The sequence below is a fragment of the Cydia splendana genome, chromosome 15 (assembly GCF_910591565.1).
Source record: "Cydia splendana chromosome 15, ilCydSple1.2, whole genome shotgun sequence".
In the NCBI taxonomy this organism is placed as follows: Eukaryota; Metazoa; Arthropoda; class Insecta; order Lepidoptera; family Tortricidae; genus Cydia; species Cydia splendana.
This window is the reverse complement of record NC_085974.1, coordinates 8070372-8095189: the sequence shown is the minus strand read 5'-3', so window position 1 is coordinate 8095189 and position 24818 is coordinate 8070372. Positions and strand designations below refer to the sequence as shown.

Below are 24818 nucleotides of genomic sequence, written 5' to 3'. Positions count from 1 at the left end.
GACATCATGTAGGGTAGTGACTACGTTCACTACGTGCTAGTGTAGTTACCCGGTAGCCGGTGGTGTTGGCGGTGTCCGCGGGCAGCGCGAGTAGGAACGGCAGCAGCAGCGCGCTCGACATGCGCCGCGGGCCGCCCATCTCCGCACACCATCCGCGCAACCCGCCTGGAACAATAATAATTGAATTACAGTAGGTACTTGTATAAGCATAGAGTAATATAAGTAAAGAAATAGTGGTAACTCCATACATCAGTTTTCTTACCAAAATGCGAGTTATTTCGTAGTCGACATCTAACGTCAAGTAGTGGAACTATCAGTACCCCTACTTGACACCAGATGTCACAAGTGTAGCTACTGATAAAAAATGTACTATAGTTGGTATCTTGTCAGTAGAAAAAGGTGGCAAATTTGAAAAACGTAGGCCGAAGGGATATTGTCTCATAGAAAATTTGAATTTCGCGCCTTTTTCTACTGACAAGATTTGCTTGACCAACTATACTAAAACAATTTACAACTAATATTATAAGCAGAAGGAGTTGAAAATAGACTTCCAGTTAATCCGGTTATAATATTAGCTGAAAATTGTTGAGCATTAGAGTTTTCGTTCGCCGAGACATCTATTGTCAACTAGCATTAGGTACTGTAGTGATAGCGGTACAGCCTGAAATTCTGGAATCAGCTGAAAATGGTGTTAAAGTTATGAAAATCGGCACGATTAATCTTTAGGCCATTTGAATCAATTTGACCCGTAGCACCAAAAAAAAAAAACAAACGGATAGGAATTAATTATGATGTCATCTTTTTTTTGTATGGAAAATAAAAAAAAAGTTCAGAAACCTATCGTGTGTGGTATTAAATGAAAGGGCATTATGAGCCGGTTCTAATAATATATCACATTATTATATTTCCGTCACTTGCATTCAATAAAAAAAAAAAATTCAAAACATACCAAGTTTGGGCTCCTCCAGATACGAAACCGTTGAATTATTTTAAATATACCTCAAGTAATACCCAATATCCTCATATCTAACCCCAAGAAATTAATTTCGAAAATATTTAGTTTTAGTATTTTTTTTTTTAATTTTTATTATTACAAATTGTGATCTATCAATCTATCAATGAAACGGCCTCCTAGCCTAGTCGATAGTGACCCTGCCTATGAAGCAGGAGGTCCCAGGTTCGAATCCTGATAAGGGCATTTATTTGTGTGTTCATCATCATTATCACACAAATAAATGCCCTTACCAGGGCTTGTATATATGTGTATATTATATACATATATCGTCGTCTAGTACCCACAACACATATGCCCTTACCAGCAATCACAATTTGTAATAATAAATATTAAAAAAAAATACTAGAACTAAATATTTTCGAAATTAATTTCTTGGGGTTAGATATGAGGATATTGGGTATTACTTGAGGTATAATTTACAAAAAAGAATTCAACGGTTTCGTATCTGGAGGAGCCCAAACTTGGTATGTTTTGAAAATTATTTTAATTTTAATTGAATGCAAGTGACGGAAATATAATAATGTGATATATTTTTTGAACCGGCTCAAAATGCCCTTTCATTTAATACCACACACAATAGGTTTCTGAACAATTTTTGTTTATTTTCCATACAAAAAAAAGATGACGTCATAACTCCTTTCCGTTTAGTTTTTTTTTGGTGCTATGGGTCAAATTGATTTAAATGGCCTAAAGATTAATCGTGCCGATTTTCATACCTTTAACACCATTTGCAGCTGATTTTGGTCAACCGCTAGTACTACTGATAAATTCCGCTACTTGACGCTATAGATACTTGTCGATTACAGGTTTTAGGGTTCCGTACCCAAAGGGTAAAAACGGGACCCTATTACTAAGACCCCGCTGTCCGTCTGTCCGTCTGTCCGTCCGTCCGTCCGTCCGTCCGTCCGTCCGTCCGTCCGTCCGTCCGTCCGTCCGTCTGTCTATCACCAGGCTGTATCTCATAACCCGTGATATATCTAGACAGTTGAAATTATCACAGATGATGTATTTCCGCTATAACAACAAATATTAAAACAGAATATAATAAATATTTAAGTGGGCCTCCCATACAATAAACGTGATATTTTTGCCGTTTTTTGCGTAATGGTATACGGAATCCTTCGTGCGCGAGTCTGACTCGCACTTGGCCGGTTTTTAATAAGTAGGTACAAGGTACATATTAGGTACTCGTACCTATTGCTGTACCGATTTTAGTGTGAAGCAAGGGGCAGGACGAATAATTTTCATGAAATTAATCAAACATTTGCCGTTGTTGTTGTTTCATCGTAAGATTTGTTAGCGTTAATACGAGCTCTGTTCTGTTTCTCAGAATTTGTCTTATTAGAGCCGGATAATCAAACTTTAGTCTAACTTAAGCAATATTTCTTAGTAAAAGAAGCTTATTATTCCTTTGTTTCGCAGTCCTGTACTAGTAGATTGCTGAGAGATAATGTCAAGCTTCATAAAAATAGTGCAAACAACGCAGCGATTGGATTGAGCAACTTTTATCCCCTAGGGCGGAAATTGTCCCTACAATCGAACTAAACCTGGGAACTCAATCAAAGCCCACAGTCGCTCTTTTTCATACATCGAAATAAACTGGCGCTTTGGCAACATCTGAATTTCTGATACAACAGGTAGGAACTTCCAGTGTGTAGTTAGGTGTGGAACGATGTTCGTGCCAAGTGAGTTAATGGAATTTCACATCCACTATACTTATACCTAGACAGGGATTTGTGTGTGTTAGAGAAGATTAAGATTATTTGAAATAGACCTTGAGACTTGAGAATATGTTTTATAAAGCAGTCCCGTTTCTTAGATACTGACAGACAACGCACAACCTAAACCGTTAAAGTATACCTAGGAGTTTGCAATTTTAAACATACCTATACATATTCCTAAAATTTTATAGAAAGGATTATATAATATATTCCACACTCTATTCTGAACTTTTACAGAGTAGGTACTCTATATACCTATAACCTAACTAATAATTAAGTCGGGGGTAAAAAATATTGACAGTGGAAATGGGATTTAAATTTTAACCCACTTCCAATATTTCAATAGGACGAGCTTCTCATTGTGTTTTTTTTAAATATGTCTGCGGTCTAGGTACTCTAGGTAGTTGCCGCGACCCATACAAAATGTATGAAAAGAGTCGTGGTAATTAGACGCAACCGCAGAATGACCCAAGTAGGTAGGTATACTTTTATTTTAGCTTTTTTGTCCAAAAAGAGCTTTCCTCAAAAAACTCTGCAGGACAAGCACAAATGCACTGCGGAACTAACTTTAAACTCACCTCCGCTTACTTAATTACGAAAGTGCAATTATGAAAGACCATAAATCGCACAAGAGGCCAAGGCAGCTAACAAATCGTGGCAACTCAGCACATTAAACGTTTGCACTGGAGTATAGGCATCGCGTACCCAAGTTTCCACCGGGCATCGTTCCAACAAAGTTCAGGCCGTGTATTCTCAGTGCGCAAGCGCTGGCGAGTCGAATTCTTACACAAACCAGCGTAATACAACCTCTAGATCTGTAACAACTATACGAAGTCTAAAAACGATTTTTAACTGGTTCACGCTAGCGATAATCTCGCAGGTGTTCAGGAAGTTAGCAATGATACCACAGTTCTAGCGCTCCAGATACGTCCAAGCCACTGCTGTATCACTAAATGCATTGTTTCAACAATTTCCAGCCACAGATAGGCTGAGATTCACTGATAAAAGTGCTTTCATTACCCCCTGTAGACAAGTTAGTATTACTTAGTATCAACATTATATATTGTGCACTAGGTACCAGTGTGTCGCCGCTGCAGTGAACTGTTTAAGGTAGGTACATCAATTGCTAAAGAGTTCAAAAGATATCAACAATTCGTAAGGCGTTTACAGGTGTATATATTATAAAGTTCTACAGCGCGCCATCGAGGTTTCTATCATAACGCACATGGTTTAACCGAATTACGCGTAAATCGTGATACAATTAAATTTCGAACAATTTAATTTATCTTTTTTTTCTGCAGTATTTCTTTTATTTTACAGATGATGTATTGATGTGTCCCCCCACTGCCAGTTATCTCCTGTAACTCTATCCTTTTTAGGGTTCCGTACCCAAAGGGTAAAACGGGACCCTATTACTAAGACTTCGCTGTCCGTCCGTCCGTCTGTCACCAGGCTGTATCTCACGAACCGTGATAGACAGTTGAAATTTTCACAGATGATGTATTTCTGTTGCCGCTATAACAACAAATACTAAAAACAGAATAAAATAAAGATTTAAATGGGGCTCCCATACAACAAACGTGATTTTTGACCAAAGTTAAGCAACGTCGGGAGTGGTCAGTATTTGGATGGGTGACCGTTTTTTTTTTTTTGCTTTTTTTTTGTTTTTTTTTTTTTTTGCATTATGGTACGGAACCCTTCGTGCGCGAGTCCGACTCGCACTTGCCCGGTTTTTCAATTTCTTTAGGTACTTAGTATTTTTTATGAAGAAATGGCTCGGATCAAGCCCGCTGTCGCGTTGCGAGAATTATCCTACGGATATTCATTGATCGATGATAATAACTATAATAAGGTACCCTTTTTTTTCTTGATGATTACTAGCAAATCTCTCAAAGGAATTACAATAACTTATCAACGGTAAATTGACGAAGGAATAAGGTATAGAGGGATTCTGAAATATTTCTCATAATTTCTCTTCTTCGTTTGTTTTCATTCTTCTTGAGATGTATTTTAAGAAAGGTCAACGAAATAAGAAATGCCTTAGAAGTATATTCACGAATCACGAATGATTTTAATGAAGTAAAAAAAAAGAACTTAAATTACTTCAGTAATAATAATAAAGTGCCGTCGAAGTAAACAAAAGTACTTAACTGTAACTTATACGGCGCGCTATCGAAGTGGAAAAATTAGATCTCGAAGCATTTGTTAAGGGCACTACTGTGATCAACACATGAAGTGCGGATTGCCTGTGATTATCGGTGACGTTTGTAGAGGCCATTAATTGGCTAAATGCGCCCTTTGCGAACGTTTTAAAATAATACAAAAAGTATTGAACAAATACAAAAGTTTTGGACACTGAAAAGATTTCATACCTAATAATGCAGACAATTTTATTCAGTACCCGGAGATGCTTTCGGGGCCGTGATTGTAATCATTAATTCTGCTTTTCTCGAATTTAACTACTTTTGGTTAAGTCTTAGTTTAACATGCCTCGTTCATTCCATTATAGATTACATTTAATTTAATCAACAATTGATATTGCTTTTAAGTATTTTTTAAAATTAAATCGAGATTTATCGATAATATTTTAGCTTGACAGGAGATGTCAATTGCAGTATTGAGTGAATGAAAATACAGAACGTCAATATCACAGAGCTTATCCATTATTGCCTGAAATTGACAGAAATGTGGAAATCAGGTCCGTAAATTCATTGAATCACAATGTAATTATTGCGAAGCACCATAATTATTTTCAGCCGGCGCCGAATATCATGGAACTAGTGATGTACCTCGTATTTTTTGCCTTATTTAAGTTAAGTATTATGTAAAAATATTAAAAAAAACTGAAAACTTGAAATTGAAACTTACTTCTATAAAGCCAATGTCCTAAGAAGTGAAGTCAAAATATATCATCATTACAATACGAGTGTGTAAAATAGATGGCTACTGTTTTCAAATAGCACGGTATACACAGTTAAATTAGAAAACAAAAGAAAGAAAGAAAATATATAAAAATAAAGAAAGAAAATATAAATATAGATGTATAGAAAGGTGATTTCATGCCGGGACAAGAGATTCCTGGCTGCTGAGAAAATAATTATGTAAACGTGTTGATAACATTTATTATATGATAATTTAAATTAAACCAAACGTTCCAATTAAGTAGATATTTACCTAACGTTTCAGAATATACCAATAGCGGTATCCAGACGGGATGATCAAATCGACCGATTTGATCAGAAATGAAATTGGCGTCAATCTCCAATTTAATCACCAATTTTAGATTTATGGTGATATTAGAGCCCTCTAAATTTAAATAATGCCCTAGAACGAAAATAGTGGCGTCACAAATTGGTATTCTTGCGTCCGCACCTCATTTTATCGGTAATATCGGTTATTATCAGCGGTTTAATTCGGCGAGCCAAATTGGCGTTTGCGTCCACGCACGTCCTGATTCGATCGGGCAATTTAATCAGATTGGCGAAAAATTTACGTCTGGATACGCCTTACAGTGGGTTGGGGTGGGGCCGGCACTAACAACGCTTCTACAAACAATGGACCTTTTACGGGATACCAAAGGGCGCTTATTGGAAATGGCAGAGCTGCCGCTCTATTTACGTCCGTGGTTTCATGATTTATTGAAATTCTATCACGTTTGAATGAAACTTAAATTATACTAGAAGTTTTAATAGCCCCGACTTTACGGTTTCAGGCTGATAAAACGAAGCCTTGCGGCTGTGCTGATTGTGAGTAGAGCAATTTCACATTAACTATACTATATCATTTAGTACGAATACGAATAATTAAAAAAAGACATGTTAAGTATATAAGGTTATATAATTGCCGTGTAGCAGCACCATTACCGAAAACAATTGCACATAAAACGGTACTGTATTTCAGATTTAATCCACATGTCGTGCTGGACATTGTATAAAACGGCTTTTATGATTCGCTTATGAATATAAAAAATAATAATTTCAGCCTATATACGTCCCACTGCTGGGCACAGGCCTCCTCTCATGCGCGAGAGGGCTTGGGCTATAGTCCCCACGCTAGCCCAATGCGAATTGGGGACTTCACATACACCTTTGAATTTCTCCGCAGATGTATGCAGGTTTCCTCACGATGTTTTCCTTCACCGAAAAGCTAGTGGTAAATATCAAATTATATTTCGTACATAAGTTCCGAAATACACATTGGTACGAGCCAGGATTTGAACCCGCGACCTCCGGATCGAAAGTCGGACGTCATATCCACTCGGCCACCACCGCTTGTGGTTACGGTATGCTTATGAATATATTATATTGAAATTATTCTACGCCGTAAGGAACAGACGGATCTCATTTCATTGTTATCTCGATCGGATGATTTTTCACTGATTCTGCAGCGGACGGATGAGTACCATTTATAAATCTACATATATCAATATGGGTACTCTAGCTAGTGGGGAGACACTCCTGACTTCGGTCGAACTCGGCTCCGCTCGGCTCAGCATTGCTCCGAGCAATTATTAGGGTTGGCACCACTTGACTTCATTGTGCGTGCACGACCACAGATAACATAATCACTTGAATTTTGACAACCCTAAATAGCCGAAAGGGATAGTGCTATATATTAGAAAGGGATAGCATGATTCGACCCTGAATCGCTGTCAAACATCGGGTTTGTAGGAAGTGTCCTTTCTGTACGGTAGTACTATTATTTCTTCTGTGCTCTAGCTGCAACTTCGTTTGCGTCGATTTTTACTGGTTGTTTATTTTACATGAACATTGTGCAGTGAAAATTAGTAGGTATTAGTTCTGTTATTTGTCAACACGTAACATTAGCCTCTTGCAACGTGTTTTTAAGATTCTACGAAATTTGAAGTCCTTCATTCATAAAAACATATATTATGTTCTCGATACAACCTTTCAACCTCCTATCAACCCTTCTTATGAAGCTTCAGGCCCCAATTTCACCACGGTGACAGGTGCGACAATTATAAAATCACTGTTGCTGACGTCACAGGCATCCATGGGCTACGGTTACCACTTACCATCGGGCGGGCCGTATTCCTGTTTGCCACCATCATTGTATTATTTAAAAAAACTTTATTATATCGGAAAAAAACAGATATTTCTTTTGCGACGTTTCTGACAATTGTCAAGATTTAGAAGAATTGTAGGTAATTCTTGACAGGTAATGAGTTATATGTCGGAATTTCGTGACAATTGTAGTGTTTCTTGTGACAATTGTCATAAACTTAGCAAGAGAAATATCTGTTTTTTTTTCGATATAATAAAGTTTTTTTTTAATAAAACAATGATGGTGGCAAACAGGAATACGGCCCGCCCGATGGTAAGCGGTAACCGTAGCCCATGGATGCCTGTGACGTCAGCAACTGTGATGTTTTACAATTGTCGCACCTGTCACCGTGGTGAAATTGGAGTGGTCTCTCATTTTAAATAGCTATTTGTTTTACAAAGGGTTAAACGTAGTTGCTTAACCACAAGCGCTAGCCACTGAACTAAGACTTGGACGGATGGATTATAGTGTAAAATTTTATTTGCGAATTAACCTTTTCGACGCCATGTCAAACACAAAGCTGTCACGCTGACGATGACGCCACGTCACCGAAGTCTCAAAACCGAAATTGAACTTTATACTTATACATATGCACGTAGGTCTATGTTGCCCTGTGGTTTGTGACCGATTAATCAGTCTTTGGCGTTGAACCTGCGGTGCGGATATATCGGTCATTGGCGTCCAAATGGTTAACGAGACCCTACAACCTACAAACGAATCGTGTGTATTCATAAAACTCTACTCGTAAGCAGCAAGAGACAGTATTTAAAAAAATATTTTTTAATACAGTTGCTCACAAAGTGCTACTTTACGTAGCTGTTTAGCGTGCGGAAAGTTGGTTATGTCGAACTAGTGCTTTTTACTTTTCCAATTTTTTTAAATTTATACTTGTTCCAATTCACGACTACTTATTGATGAGTGTTAATATTAGTTTCCTTTAAACGTCGTAATCAGCATAAAAACCTACTGTTAATGTAAGAATATGAAAAATAGACATATTTCATATTTTAATACTTACCTCTTCATCATTATAACACGTTTATTTTTTAATATTGAATATTGAAAATTCCGTTCTTAATAAGGTGTCTGAATGGAACGGAATAGCTGCCAAACGCCCATAGATATAATATACTTAAAGACGACGTCTAAGCGAGCTGTCACTGTTACCACTTTTGTTTAGTGTACGATTAACAATGTTTTACTTATTTTTTCGCAACTGTATTAAAAAACGTCGTTCGATACACGTGCGGAAATGTCATTCTTCACTCGTCCCGAGTCTTCCCACTCGCCTGCGGCTCGTGGCAAGATATCTCGGTACTCGTGAAGTAATGACATACCTTCCGCACTAGCATCGAAATGTACTATTATGGTGTTTGGTAATGATAAATTGTAATTACTTACATCTTCGCGTTTCTATTGGAATCTCGCTAGATCGAATTTCTCAATTAGTTTGCAGAGACAATAGATTCCCGTAGAATCAATATACCGTTCCCAATTCCCTGATAAATTGATTCTGCCACTACCTATCTTTAAGTAGTTATTTAAATACAAGACGGGAGCTATTGATCTTTGACGACATTCTACCTCTAAAATAATTTGTTCCTACTTCCTAAGTTCCTACCTACTATTATAATTATTATATTATACATTTATTCGAAGTTCCGTAGGTAACTCACGTTTGACATTATAGTTACATTCCGGTTACATTAGTTTGTAGACATGCACGTGTAACTCAGCATGCATTGACTGTAATTCGATGATGTTTAAAGTCAAACAAAACAAAACAGTATTTCTGTCAATAGGTGATAAAATAAGTACTTAACCTGACAGCAGTTTGAAATAATAGGTACATTATTGCCCAGGGTTGGTAAATGGAAATGAAGGGATTTGCTTGACGAGTCGTCCATAGGGAAGAACTGAGTTTTCGGTTATCGTGCTGTTCATACATATTTAAAAAATCAAAATTTTACGAGAATAGGTCAAGGAATGCGACCTGCAGAGGAGGACATTCGGACATACGAAAGCATTTATGCCCAAGCTGAAACGGAGACCTTCGCTAACGCTGGGTCAATAAGAACTGAAGAATAACAATAGAACTGATTATAGAATTTACAAGAATATACATTTGACGTCAGCTGAGCAGATAACATTGGTTATGTGTTACGTTCACAAAATCTTCGGCTATATCCTTAAGTTACGGTTACAGTTACGGTTACGACGCGTCACATAAAACGCACACGAAGTTTACGTTTGGCTTTATGTCATTTATTTGGCCCTATACGGGGCTAACACTTATTTGATAGGTACCATAAAACGTGATTTTCCTGTTTGGACCGTGTCGTGTATGCGACAGTGATTTAGATGTGATAGTAATTTTAATTTTAGAAAATAAACGTGGTGGAAAAATTGCTTCCTGAATTCTCCAGGATATTGGATCCAGTTGCACTTGAACACACATAGCTATTGCCTCCCTAGGACATGGTTGCAGGCAGCGGCATAAAAATCATTTTAGAATACAATAACTTTTTCCAATTCATTTAAACTGAATACGGGAACAGGTTAGGCACACTCTTTGTTTTTAGAACGTACCAGTGACATGACTTTCTAGACTTACTTCCCACTTAGACTAATTTCTCTAAAACTCATCTTAAATGCATTTTTACGGTTGAAGCCTTTTACTAAACTCGGCCTTAGGTTTCGTATCCTCAAAGCATCTGTGTTTAACGACAAGGTACGTTTACTACCGAAGGTCGAAAGATCACAAAATAAAATGAAAGTTGTGAGTGAGATGCGCACCACTCATAAAGACGATCGTCAAGATCAAAAATCAAAACTGTAACAAATTCTTACACCAGAATTGGCTTCCCGGTAAAACGCACGGTTAAATAAACACAGATATAATACATAGTTAATCGAGATTTCTTATTTAAAGATAAGATAAAAAATCTAGACAAGGAAATTTTTTCCTCGTTCAATATTTAACATAAAAATATTATTAAAAGCACGCCCATTAATCGCCGCGTAAATTGAAACATCCACCTTTCCATCTTTTCAAAGTGTTAACAGATTTAAAAATAAATTCAGATGGTACATAACAAACACGGCTATGAAAGGAGTCTTTGTGATTGTGACTGGTGTAGTGATGCAGAATGGTAGTATTCCCACGGGGAATATTTCACCAAATATTCCCCTGACGAGAGAATATTGAATTCACACGTTAGGTACCTATCGAATTGCGTTTTTCATTATTAATTATGTGACTGTATTAGTTTAACGCTAAGTAATATTATCTATTACATATATAATACATATTTCAATAAATATTTTCAGATACGATCGAATACTCTTTATTTTGGTCTGTGTGGCACACCTCAGTAAATAAAAGATACAGCTTAAAGAAAAACAATCGATTAAAGATAGAGACAGACAACAGGCGGATTTAGACTGTTTATAATTAGATTAGCCAACGTCCACAAATAATATAATATTGTCATGGTTACAATGTCACCGTTTCGGTTAGGAAGTACTTAGTTTAGAGCATACAGTAACTATAGATAAGTATATCCAATACAAATCCAGATCAAATTCATAACCTATTAGAATCAAAATACGCTACTAGCGTTAGACGGCCAGTGCCATCCACTCAGGATAATGTACCTATAATATACCTATTGAAAAATGTAGGCGCGAAGGGATATCGTCTCATAGAAATTTTGAATTTCGCGCCTTTTTCTACTGACAAGATTTGCTTGACCATCTATATCTCCCAATCCGCACGTCACTAGGCCGGTCAGGCCGGTGTAAAAAAATAATTGAAATGCAAAGGCCACCTCGCTGCGTGTAAATTGAAAAAGCATTCGATTACAAGCCCGCGAATTGGAACCGGCTAACGGTCGGAACCGATAACCTTTAGGACTGAAACAATTATACGATACGATGCCGTATCGAGGTAGGATGCGACATCGTAAAGTCGTGTCATCATCATCATCATCATTATTCTTAAGAGCCTAGCGATGACGATGGAGTAATCGCCATTCCGTTCTTCTCCCTGCCACTGTTTTGAGCTCCTGATACGTCACTACGTTAATTTTCTCTTTGGCCTGGTCAATATATCAAAGTCGTGTCGGACTTTAATATTTTCTTCTTTGCCCTGGTTGACTGATTGTGAATGTCTCATGGCACAACTAAGCTTTTCTTTTGTGCAATAAAACTTAAACAAACATGTATATGTTTGTTTAAGTTAAGTCCATATGGACCGTAACAGGCATCTGGATTTGTTATGGATATGATCTGTCGGCTGTTAACAGGGATATTTCTTCAACCAGAACTGTCACGTTTGTGATGGTGTATTCCCATTAGTCCCCGCCGGCCCGATCACAAAAGTTATCTGATTGTCATTGTACTGTGACACACGTGTAGGTACTACGAGTACACATGTTGTGTAGTGCAACTCGTGCATTGCACTTGATTTTGTTTATGTTGGTTTTTCACATTGTACAGTTGCTGTAGTTCTCCGTAAAAACCAAGTCGTATCGCGGCACGTCACACTGTCGTATCGTGTGGTTGTGTTATAGACTTTATCCGTAGAATAAATATGATTCGAACTGGAAATTGTTCCAATTACAATTCTCCGCTGGGTTTTCTTTTGGGATTTGTTTAAAAACGACCGGGATTTGTTCGTTTTTTTTCATTTTGTTTGTTTGACTCAGTATTTGATCATGAAACTAATAAACAAGGTATGTACCTACCTAAACCTTATGAATGAATGAAAATATTTATTTGGTGTACAACAGTTTAAAATTTTTTATATCATGTGTCACCAAAAAGGATGTTACTCAGCTTGAGTTGTGACTTGTGACACCGTGTAATGGCAGATAGATTTTTTTAACATACCGAGTTTACGGACGGTTAAAAAGTATATGTATAAGTATAAGTAGGTGGGTGCCAATCTTCACAATTATTAGTAGATACCTACTAAAAAGTGTTATCAGAAACGACTGATTTTCATTGTTCATTTATTTATATAAAGGTTACGTAGGTAGGTAAATACCTGTTTACCGGGTGGAGCCCGTAACACGAGAGAAAATTAAACGGATGATTACGTAATACTATCTCCGGGTCCCCTGTGATGTTTCCAATGTTTAAATTTGTCCAATACCGTGAAATTTACTATTAAATTTAATGATCTACACGTAATGGATCTCAGTAACAGCTTGTAAGTCATTAAACAACTTGTTTGATCATTCCACACTATTATTATAATAGTAGGTTTATAGATTTTGTGTAAATAAATACATTGTTAATTAGTTACCTTCTCGTAAGGAATATGACTGGTATCTTAAGTACTTACTTTTTCATGTATTTGAGATACACCGTTTATGAAATAATTCACGTATGTAATTAGAAGGACGTAAAAACCATTATTGTTTTTCTTTTAACTCAGTGCAAAAAATCTAGGTACAATGCAATTACTCATATGAACATCAAAGGAACACATAACACATCATCATCGGTGAAGAGTAATCTCTTCCAGACAACCTTTAGATTGGTAGTGGAATAAAAATGAAAATGTTAGTATAACTAAGCAGGAGATGCAAAAACTAAATTGAAAACTAAAAAGCAGTAAAGAGAAAAAAAATACCCTTCTTTGCATGGTGATGGAAATTTCCATCATAATAAAGGTGCCTTCAGAGGTGATTTATATTTATTGAAGTGAAAACTTATTTAGCGGCGCTGAGCACTTTTTGAGGTGCAGGGGAAAAAATGATAAACTCGAGACAGCGTAACGCGTAACGCGTAACGCCTAACGCGCTGACGTCATGTGTGACGGACAATGTTATTCACCAAAGAACTTTAGTCATAACGTATCATAATCAGGTCAATTATTTATAACTGGACTTTTATATTAAGCAATAAAGCTCAATGGTCTAATCTTGTACGGGCTGAAATACGAGGATCTCACAGTTACATAACTTTATATCACTCCAGTATAATTCAATAAAGCTACATCTTGATGAAATCGCTAATAAAAGTGAACTCTGGTACTGGTGAATAAAACTCATAATATCATGACCAAATATATTTAGATGCGAGGTCTGCAAGGTAACTTTACAATTTCTATTCGAATTTTAAACAATTAACGTTACAAATTTAAGCTCACTGGCCAGCAATTTCGGAACTAAAGTTTTTCAATAGAAAGGAGGATGGGTCAATTATACATAGTGCTGCAGACATTTTGGACTAGTCATTGAGTTTTCACTTCTGTCGGCACTCCTGGAGTGCAACCCGTTGTTTTTTTTAAAGACTCAAGACTAATCCATTTTCTGAATTATTACATATATTTACGCAGTATTTTAATTTATAAAAATTACATTTTTTTAAAGACGAAATGTCGGAAACCTTGGAAAAACCTAATTGATGATTTTTAGTATGTGATTTTGGGCAGATTTTTCGGGGTTTGTAATTATTTTATATTTACAAATTTTATCATAGGAATATCACAAATAGTTGAAATAGTGTACCTTTCTGATGGCAGTAAAATTTTTCCCGAGAAAAGTCAATCTCAGACCCACAAGATGGGGGTTTTAAATCGATCTAGCTAGGTCTTATCTCTGGGAAAACACGCGTTTTTGAGTTTTCATATGTTTTCCGAGCAAAAACCGGTCTCCCAGATATTTATTATTAATTTAACGATTTCCTTTTGCTTTCTTGAAAATACCCACCCTGTAAATATACTTTAGAAGCTATACCTACGTCTGATTAATAGCTTTATCTGTATGCAAGAAGAGCCATCCTACTTTTTTAAATTACCCAGTAAAACGGGCTAGGAGCGCATTTTCCCCAGTAATAATATTAACGCACGCTGCGTTGCATATTAATTCCGTATCCCAGTAGCCTTCGCAGCTTTGTGAAGGTCTAGTACAATAACCAAGTTAACGACTGGGAGCATTCCTTACATAGCATCAAAGATAAGTAAATAATAAAGACTAATAAAGACTTCAGTCACAAGCAAATATTTCATAAACCTTGTTTCTTTCGAACTAATATAAATGTCAGCATGATGTAGAGAGATTAGAGATTATCGACGGCTTTTCAAATATGATTGGCGTTTATAAGTAGGGGCTAAATGGTACAATTTCAATAAATAAATATTGTTTTACGTAATTTTTTCCAACAGTTTCTAAATTAATTCATTTCTATGGCAACACGTTAGATTCGATGAAATATACCTATGTATTGTCATTAAAAGGCCCGCATGTCTTACTTCGCTAAGTAGGTAGCGCGTGTTAATGCTGAAAGTGATTTTGTAAGAAGATTGACAACCTGTATTACTGTATTAATCTCTGATACCGTCAAGTGCAAATATTCCAGTTCGTTCTGTCCTCAGATTCTTACAACTCATATTAATTGTATGTGGGTTTGTCTCTTGTATGTAGAATACTTAGTCCACAGTTTTAAAGCAATAAAAATGGGTAATATGCGAAAAATTCGCAGTTCAACCTACATTATTTATTTATCTACGCTTTACTCGGAACACTGGAATTTTCGTCATAAAAATAATCGTATCTCAGGCTAACAAATAATTGTGTATAAAACTTTAAAAAATAGACATCGTGCTGATTCCTAAAGAACCAAGAAAATCTCCTCATTGCATTAGCCATGCAATGAGGAGATTTTAAATGCTCTAGAAAGGGCACACCCTTTAAAAGCAAGCTAAGGCATCTGTCTCTCTATCACACAGACGAAAAGAAACGCTGTTTCTCTATCGCACTAATATGGAAGAGTGATAGAGAGACAGATAACATTTCTTTGTCGTAGCGCAAACCATTGTCATCTTGGCTAGGCCCCCAAGCGCGACAGTAAAACTTTTCGTAGACCAAAGTTTACAGTTCCCATAGTTACCGATAATGGCGATAATCCTAGAGTCTGGTCGGAAAGAGAAGAGTCGTGGAATGTATTGGGCCACATACATTCCACGACTCTTCTCTTTCCGCACAGACTCTACGAGCCATATTACAAATAGCCACACTTTGTTTCTGCAAAAATCATAGTTTATGGTTAAAAGTTAAATAAAAGCGTAAGTATATGGAAAAATAGTTGATATTGCTAGTTTTTCAAAACATTTATCCGCAGCTCTTAATCCGTTAGCTTACTCTGAATCCGCGCGCAGTAAACATCATTTAAAACCCAACCATATCCTGGAGGGGTATAGCGACTCTAAAAACAGGTTATGAATTTGATCTGAATTTATTATGAAACATGTGTATATTGTGTATATTATGTATATAAAAAAAGTCACATTTATTCCGCATAATTAATTTTTAAAATGTACCTCGGACGTTTCGAGGACGAAATTGTCCCCGTGGTCTCGGAGAAAGACGAGTTTGAGATTGAGTCTTTTTCGTGAAAGTTTAAATTGATAGGTCTTATCCATAACAAATCTAGATCAAATTCATAACCTGTCATTACAATCAGAATTATCCTCCTGCATTGTCATAACTCCCACCGGACCACATAATCCACAATAAATGCTGGAAGTCTCGTGTTTTTATTCAGCTAGCTGTTTCCAGGCGACCGGACGGGAGGTTGAGAGTTGGGATAACCTCATTTCCTTTGCCTGCCGCGTCTATAGAATACCGCCTTTTCTCTAATGTTTGTCTTCGAGGGATGGAAAATTTATTTTTATCGCTCAGCGTGACACTAGCACGTTTTCTGTTTCAATCACTGACGAGGAAAGCTAACAAAACGAGATATCTGCCAAACGTCTGAAACCCTTTTCAACACGTTTTATTAGACGTAACTAGGTCAGGAATGTCTTGTTATGGTCAAAGCTATATTACAGGCACTCAAGTACAATTGAAACGCTTTGAAATGTAAACAGTGTGTGTGTGATTTGAAATCTGAAATGGTTTTGAAGCATTTGATAACTAATCCGCCGGATTTCAAGATTGCGCTCTGCGAAACTTAACTTCGCTTAACATAAGGGGTTGACCTAAATTGGGAAACTCATTAACACGGACTAGAAATCAAACTTGGTTTATGAATGTTATACCAAATATCTTTATTCAAATGAACACGCTTCACGTTTACTTCGCAAACGCGTGGCAAATTAGATTAATTTGCAAATATGATTGAATTTCAACTTTATCAAGAAATATACTTATTAGAAGCTCCGTCTGAAGAGCAATTGGTATGAGATTAATATTTTTTGTCAAGGTTTTCACTTAGGTATATTCCCTATCTGGAATTTAAGATATCTAATTCAAAACAAACCGAATTGTTTTTAACAATTATTTTGATTTGTGTTTGTAAGTGAGCGTCGATAGCTTACGCGGGTAACGCCCTGGACGTCTAGGCTACCCGAGCTGCAAATACCTACCCAAGTGGGTATGTAAACTTTGTAAAGCTAGGTGTCTTTGACCACATCCTAACGGCTCGGCCACAACATTGCGCGGCTGGCGACGGGGGCAGTGGTAACCATAGGTTGGAGCGAGACACAGCGATCGGACCTTTCCTATGGTTGCCGCCGCCGTCGTCGCCAGTCGCGCAATGTTGTGGCCGACCCGTAAGGGCGAGCAGTACGAGCGTACACCTATATGAATCCCTTAAGGGCGGGCGTACCATACGATCGACGGCGGTACGGGCGGGTAAGCTGAAGACGCCGGTTCGATTCCGGCCAAGCCAATGGAGGGCTTGATCACTCGATCATATGACACCATTAAGGATGACTCACGTTAGACCGGGCCGTGTCCGGGCCGGAGCTTCCGGCGCATCGTTTTCTATGGAAAGCATCACGTGATCACCTGTTATGTCATTGAAAAGTAAGCCCCGGAAGCTCCGCTCCGGACACGGCCCGGTCTAACGTGAGTCATCCTTTATACGACACCTATTTCCGTCCATGTGTTGATCTTAAAGTAGAGTAGTCAATTATCTAATTATAATATCAATAACTTAAAAAAAGTACAATCGGGTAGTGTTGTTACATTATCGTATTTTATGTTTGAAATCTCATCTTACAGAACATGTATTTCGATTTTACAAAACAGAAAAATAAAGTTATTACACGAATGTGACGACCGTGACGAGGGATAAACGGGTTAAGTTAGATAGCTGTAAGTTATGCCTAGACTTGTGCCTTGTTAGTCGTTACCTATATGTGTCTAGCTTGAAAGCAAGCTTTCAAACAAAACGTACCCATCTAATTTGCTAAGAGTCCAGCACGTAATCAAAGTCTCCTTTGCGAGCAACAAGCCTCCAGTTACAAAAGGTGTTCGCGAATTTCGGAACAAAGAGCAAATGAGATTCCCAGCAGCCTCAGACCAGATTCAAAGTGAATTTGCTTACTCAGGGAGATTTGCTTCCACATTTTGCGTTAAGTAAAATTCTTATCGAGTTTTTAAAACGTGTCGTAGGGTCCAATGGAAATGTTGAGTGGTTTGTCAAAGTAAACTTTAAACTTTATACTCAATGGCATTCAGAAAAACTTGGGTATTATTTAACCCATTTTCAAAAATGTATTCAATGTATGTACTAAATTACAATTGTTGGATAAGTCTTCAAATATTGTATGTCAATTATATTTTATTAGCGAAGTTGCGTGGTGCGCGTCTGTTTAGTTAATAAGCTACAGTTGGACCAAGCTAACTATGTTTATGATAATATGACGTATATAACGAATAATGACACTCCTTTGTTCTGTTACGCTTATTAGAATCTACTCGTACGTTAAATGCATAAATATCTATTTAACCTAATGTTTACATATTCAAGTCAAATATTGAAGATCAAAAATATTATGTCAGTTAAATTAGGCCTATATAACCTTAATACCTTTTATATAAAACCTTACGCGCATAGAACTTTGAAAGTGATTTGTCAAAAACAGGTAGTTAAGACTTTTGTATTGTAGAAACTCTATAAGTACAAACAATTGCTACGAACGTGAAGTTTTCTAACGACAATTTACATATGAAAGAAAAGTCACACATACTCGTTCCAAGTTGAATATTATTTTTCGTAAAAAGTTTTGATTTCTGGAAAATGCTCGTTTAATTTAGAATGAAACTTCTTTACGGGCCGCAACAATTGAACATGCGACGTGTCGTAGGCGTACTCGTAGTGCACAGACTCGAATACTGGGATTATAAATGCTTTCACAGCGTTTCGTGTAGCATTCAGTAAGAAGAAAGAAAATACATTTATTTAACGCCACCACATATTACATATAGAAAAGAAGATATACAGACATTAGATAAACATTGGACGCTAAAAAAGGACCCCCACTCAGCATAATGTCGCGGCAATCCGTGGCGCTGGTTTTCAGTGAGGACCTGACTTAAAACTATGAGAAAAATTATATGACTGCGGTCAGCATCAACTCCATCAATCTTTTAATACATTTACTATGATTTGACGGAGTTTAGACGCAGCCACAAATCTGGAGAATGACCCAGGACATTTTACTGTATTCCGTCTGTGAACTGTTTCCATGCCCGGTTTGTTTCGTAACAGCTCAGCTGTTCGCCAAGAGCTCTTTTCAAAACTTCTTTCGTATAAGCTCGAGTAATAAATAACAGCTGCAGAGTGGAATTCGCTCACTTTCGTCCCCGAACTTCTAACTGGGTAGGTTTATACTGGGCGGTAGAAACGAAACATGTCGGTTAAGTACCTACAGTGGAAACTGGATAAGTGGAACCTGGGTTAGTGGAAAAGCTCTTTAAGTGGACCCAAGTTCTCGGTTCCAGTCCCTTGGCAACGAATTACCTCTATAAGTGGAATTTTGGGACCTCTATAAGACTACCACGACTGCCACGTTACTGTAGCGCCTCGGGGATGTTTGCGGAGGCTAGAGTGGACGCGTTTATTGCGATAATCCGTAAACGCACTGCATCCCTCATGTGCCGAGTATGTGACAGTTCCAACAGTCTGCTTCAGCTCATTCCTGGAAATCCCGCTGGTACACTCTGGAGGCACTGGAATGACCTACATATGGGATCTAGAGGCACGGTATATAATTTAATGTAAATAGTTATTGTGATTTTAATGTTAATTTAATTTAATTTCAATTTAATTTAATTTTAATGTAATTGTGTTGACATGTATTTTTAAGTTTATTTTTAATTTTATTATGATGTTATTATTGTTTGTAATTATGTATGGGTATTTTTTTTTTTGCCTGAAATAAAGAATTTGATTGATTGATTGATTGATTGATAAGCGGAATCAATTTTTTCGAAAATTTCTTATTTTTACCTCTGTAACTGGAAGCAGCCGTCTCCGAAACCTCTATGAGTGGAGCTCGGCGTTTTTAATAAACCGTCACAAGGAGGGTAGTTTGTTTCGTAAACATTATGGTTCGTGTTTTAACTACGTATTTTGTATGAGATCACACATCGTTCAGTTTTTTTTGCATTAAAGTACAATCGGTACATTGATTTATTTAATCATACTGGTTTCTCTTGCATAAATATATATTAGGAGTGATTTTGTTTTTGTAATTTTGAAAATTGTATACGAGTAGGTACTGTGGATTATTTACAGTATTGCTTTTTTTAAAGTCAGGATTACATACCTATTTTTGTTAATACATACAAATCTACATACATATTTAATAAAAGATGATTATTTAAGTCTTGATCATACCATACGTGACCTCTATAAGCGACATTACTAGCATCCACAACCTCTGTTAGCGAGAGCCTCTGTAAGTGAGAAAACGTTTTATTTGAACCTGGTTTAGTGGAAAACTGGATAAATGGAAAACCTGGATAAGCGGAACTAAACAGCCGGTCCCTTGCGATTCCACTTATCCAGTTTCCACTGTATTTAAAATTAATCAGACAATCCCAAACACGGATAATTTTAATTTAAACCTTGTAAATGCAGTATGCTTATCGCTACTAATCTATAGTACATTGTAGGAGGACGGAAAACCGCTAAAAGATGGACGAGTGCGTTTGAGGGCCGACACGTTAGTGGAGGCCCTCAAATAATACGAGTCCATCTTTAGCGTTTCCGGCCGAGGCATTACATAGTGCTTTTCACGACTACTGCGAGGAAATAAAAAAACATTTGCATAACTATAAGTACTAGCCCGCGATTTCTCTGGTAGCAAATTACTAGCCACTGCCTGTGCTGTCTCTTGAATCTCGGTAGGCGTCAGCGTAACAATATCATTTTCTTCACTAGATGAACTCATTTTTATAGCGAGCGTAGATACGTGTTTTTTGTATTTTTAGTCAAACACAATTTACACTATCCAATTCAGTAAGTATTTTCAGATCCCGCCTTTTTTACTTTTTTTATTACTTTTAAGAGTCGTTTTTCTGTTATTTGCTTCAAACCCAAGACAAGATCTGCTTGACCAGCTATATGAAACTTTCCATACATAAAAATTTAGCGAACTCTTTAACGATACGAACAGTTTCGTGCAACCGACCCTTACAAGCGTTTTTGCTAAAAAAAAACCACAAACAGCTACAAAAGTAAAAAACGCCTTAAGCGTGAACTGAATGGATAATTGTTTAAAAAAATGAACTGAATGGTTTTAACATTTCTTTTTTTTTTAACAAGAAATTGGTCCTATAAATAACCTAATTTTATTTTTGAAGGAAAAAGTTGCGCCAAAAAAGACCTATTATTGATTTTTATGTTTTAAATGATACTCATTGCTGTAGCGAACCGTCACCAATGACAGATGATGATAACAATGAAACATTGTAGTAGTGGTGGTTCAAGTGCTACAGCTATTGCCTACTTTCCAGCTTGGTTTTAGATCATCTATTGCCACATTTCCGAACAGTAGCGTGAAAATACCTTTATACAAGCAATTCTTGTTTATTTACCTATATATATTATGGATCTCGGAAACAGACTTAACGATTTCGATGTGCTATATGGGGGTTTTCGGGGGCGATTGATTTGATTGATTGATTAATTATTATAAATGCGAAAGTAACTCTGCCTGTCATCTTGTTCACGCTTAAACCGCTGAACCGATTTTGATGAAAATTGGTATGGAGTTAGTTTGAGGTCCCGGAAAGGACATATGATAGTTTTTATCAATTATCATCATCATTCCACGCAGACAAAGCCGCGAGCAGAAGCTAGTATTAGCCAGGGTGGCCAAAAAATAAGTGCATTCCAGTAGGGAGGTTTAAGGGTTGGTCCCATAGTAAAAGTTGCTCAGTATAATCCCAAAACCTCCCTGGCAACGGGAATGCACTTATTTTATGGTCACTGTGTATATTATTAATTAGCTATGTGGTGGTTGGCGAAATATAGGCGATAACAAGGTCGACGGTTAGGGATGAACTGAATTCATTATTAAGGCAGGAAAAAGGGTTTGCCCGAAACTCAGAACCTGACGGATTGGAAATCAAAGGAAAGTCTTTGCGTAGTATCAGGCTATTTCATAAAAAATATGTTTCTTTAGAGTAAATTTAAGTGCCTTAATTTTTTGGGTATTTTTTTTTTCTTCCACCCTGTATATATAAACTTGAGGTCTGTTAGATAGCGGTCACCTAGGGGTCCCTGAGGTCCTTCACCCTCGATAATTGGGAGGGCTCGTAATTACTCGTGAAGTTTCACGGTTTTACCTCAAAACTAATAACTCGGCTTACATGTAAACCTTAGATTTATCCGATAAGTACCTTAGGTATGTATTTAAGCAATTTGTAATAATTATTAACTGTTGATGGGTGCACTGAGAGAGAAAATTGTAAAAGAAAATTAATTAAGGTGAATCACAATACAATATAATTGACGTTAAAATACAGGGTGAAAAATTGAATGCAAATATAAAATGTAGATTAGCATTAGCACCATTTACAGAGTAAATTTACATTTTGAATAATGGCCATTATTAAATTTCATTTTAACTTTCACAATGGGTGTTTTACGTAAAAAGAGTAACATTTTTACAATATACAATAGTACCTACATCCTATGTTAATGCCATTTTTTCTGTCAACTACTGAAAAAAAAATCATTCATATGACATAGGTACCTATGTATTTCTGGTAAGATTAGCTTTAACGAAGAGGATGATTGTTTTGGGAATAAATGATTACCTACCTTGTCTGTTCAAATCATGCCTGGCTCGATCTGAAAGCAAAAAGGAAAAACGTTTAATTTCATAATGAATTTATTGACATTAGGTACATCGGAAAATGAAAATGTTACAGTCCTTGTTCAATGTTTAAACGCTCACAGACCATGCGTCAAAAGTATCTAATAACATAACAAAAAGAGACATGTTTCTATATGTAGAACAATAGGGTATTATATTGTATTTAAAACAAATTCTTAAATATTGCGTATTTAACCATAACCAAAGAATAAATTTATATATCCTTTTCTCATGCACTTAATACATAATATCTCACTGTTTTCATTTTTTATCCAACAAACTTAGTTAATAAAGCGACACCCGTAATTAAAAGTTGTGAAAGCAAAAATTATAAGGAGTGTTCTCGGACTACGCAGTAAACAAAACAAAAATCATGCATTGGAATTCCATGGCGAAAAATATGTTTGAGTTCCATAAAAATGGAGGAACTTTTGAAATTCAGGAATTAAATGGGAACAACGAAACTGCATAAAATTTACGTCACCTCCACAGGGTGTAAACAAATTAAATACCTACCGATTTTGGGGATAAATGTGAGTCACACTGAACGAATATTACATGTTCCGTCACCATATAATACTTATACACATAACTACGAGTTAGCTTTTTGTGGAACGCCACGTTTTACAATGTCCTATTAAGTACCGTAAAATGGGGTGAGTTGGGTGAAATTTGACTTTCAAACCTCGATAAAATTTTATTTTTACATGTGAAAACTGAATGGTGTATATAATAAGTGGTTCGGACGTTTGTATTTTAGTTTGTATTTTATTTTGGGTAGTTCCATTTCATAACTTTGACGATAAAGAGGAAAACCCACCTCACCCCGTAGTGCCTCGTATTTGGGGTGAGAGGGTTTTTCATACAAAGGTGATTTTGGAAGATTGTTGGATCGATTTTTTTTTATTATGAATATTACTATAGCTCCATTTTAAATTGGAATACATTATTTTGTAGCAGTAGCCTTAAAAACCCACCTCACCCCCCTCTCAATCCTTCTCTCCCCATTCATAACCCATAGCTCCCCGCGAAACCTACTCACCCCGTTTTACGGTATATTAACAAAACAGTTTTAACAAAATAAATAAACTAAACATTAAAATTAAAACTAAACTCTAACAACTATAAACACATAAATATTTACAAGTAAAAAATGGGAGCTAGCTCGGCGCCGGATGGTTCCTTGCCCAGCGGATTGGCATCGCCATTCAGCGCGGCAATGCCACCAGCCTTCTGGGCACCCTACTACTATGCGACGACGATCTAGCTCTCATTTTTTACTTGTAAATATGAGTATATTACTTACTTACATATATGTAGATATCCCGGCCCCGTGGTCCTATACTAAAATATGGCAGAATGCCCCAAACAAGCTATCTAATTTGTTTGCACTATTTAGAACACCCAAGGGATCTGAAGGCATGTTCCTAATTCCCAATTTAGATTTAACGCATTAATTTAAATTGGCCAAGTTGCTAAACTAAGCACGTTTGGAACTTTGGAGCGACTTAATAGTAGGCATGAATGAAAATTATACGACAGTTTCCAACAGCGTTAGGCTTGTCAACTTGATCTCTACTTTATGTACTTACATCTCACAGATGTAGCCAGTTTAGTGAAGGATTCAACTTAGAAATAATATGTTTAGAGTTAGACCAAGAAAATGTCTGCAACGATTTTGACAGCACACGCAGTGCAAGTGTTATTTTAAACGTCAGACTTCTATGAAATTATGACGCATAAATTGCACTTGCACTGCTTGTGCTATCAAAATCGTTGTAGACTTGTCTTGGTCTAATCCAACCTGATATACAAGGTAGAAATACCTTTCACAATGTCATTCCGCCTAAAGAAGGTTTTAATGGCGGTTTTAAATAGTGGTAGGTAT

The 24818-nt window shown here is 36.7% G+C and overlaps 1 protein-coding gene across 1 annotated transcript in view; it reads right to left on the bottom strand.

Moving 5' to 3' along the window:
• LOC134797531 (probable G-protein coupled receptor CG31760) overlaps window positions 1-24818 on the bottom strand; it is a 126281-nt gene that overhangs the window by 19206 nt on the left and 82257 nt on the right. The window contains 2 exon segments of the mRNA XM_063769806.1: window positions 50-165; window positions 22876-22905. Of these exon segments, the coding sequence (XP_063625876.1) occupies window positions 50-139 (90 nt within the window). The 5' untranslated portion in view covers window positions 140-165; window positions 22876-22905.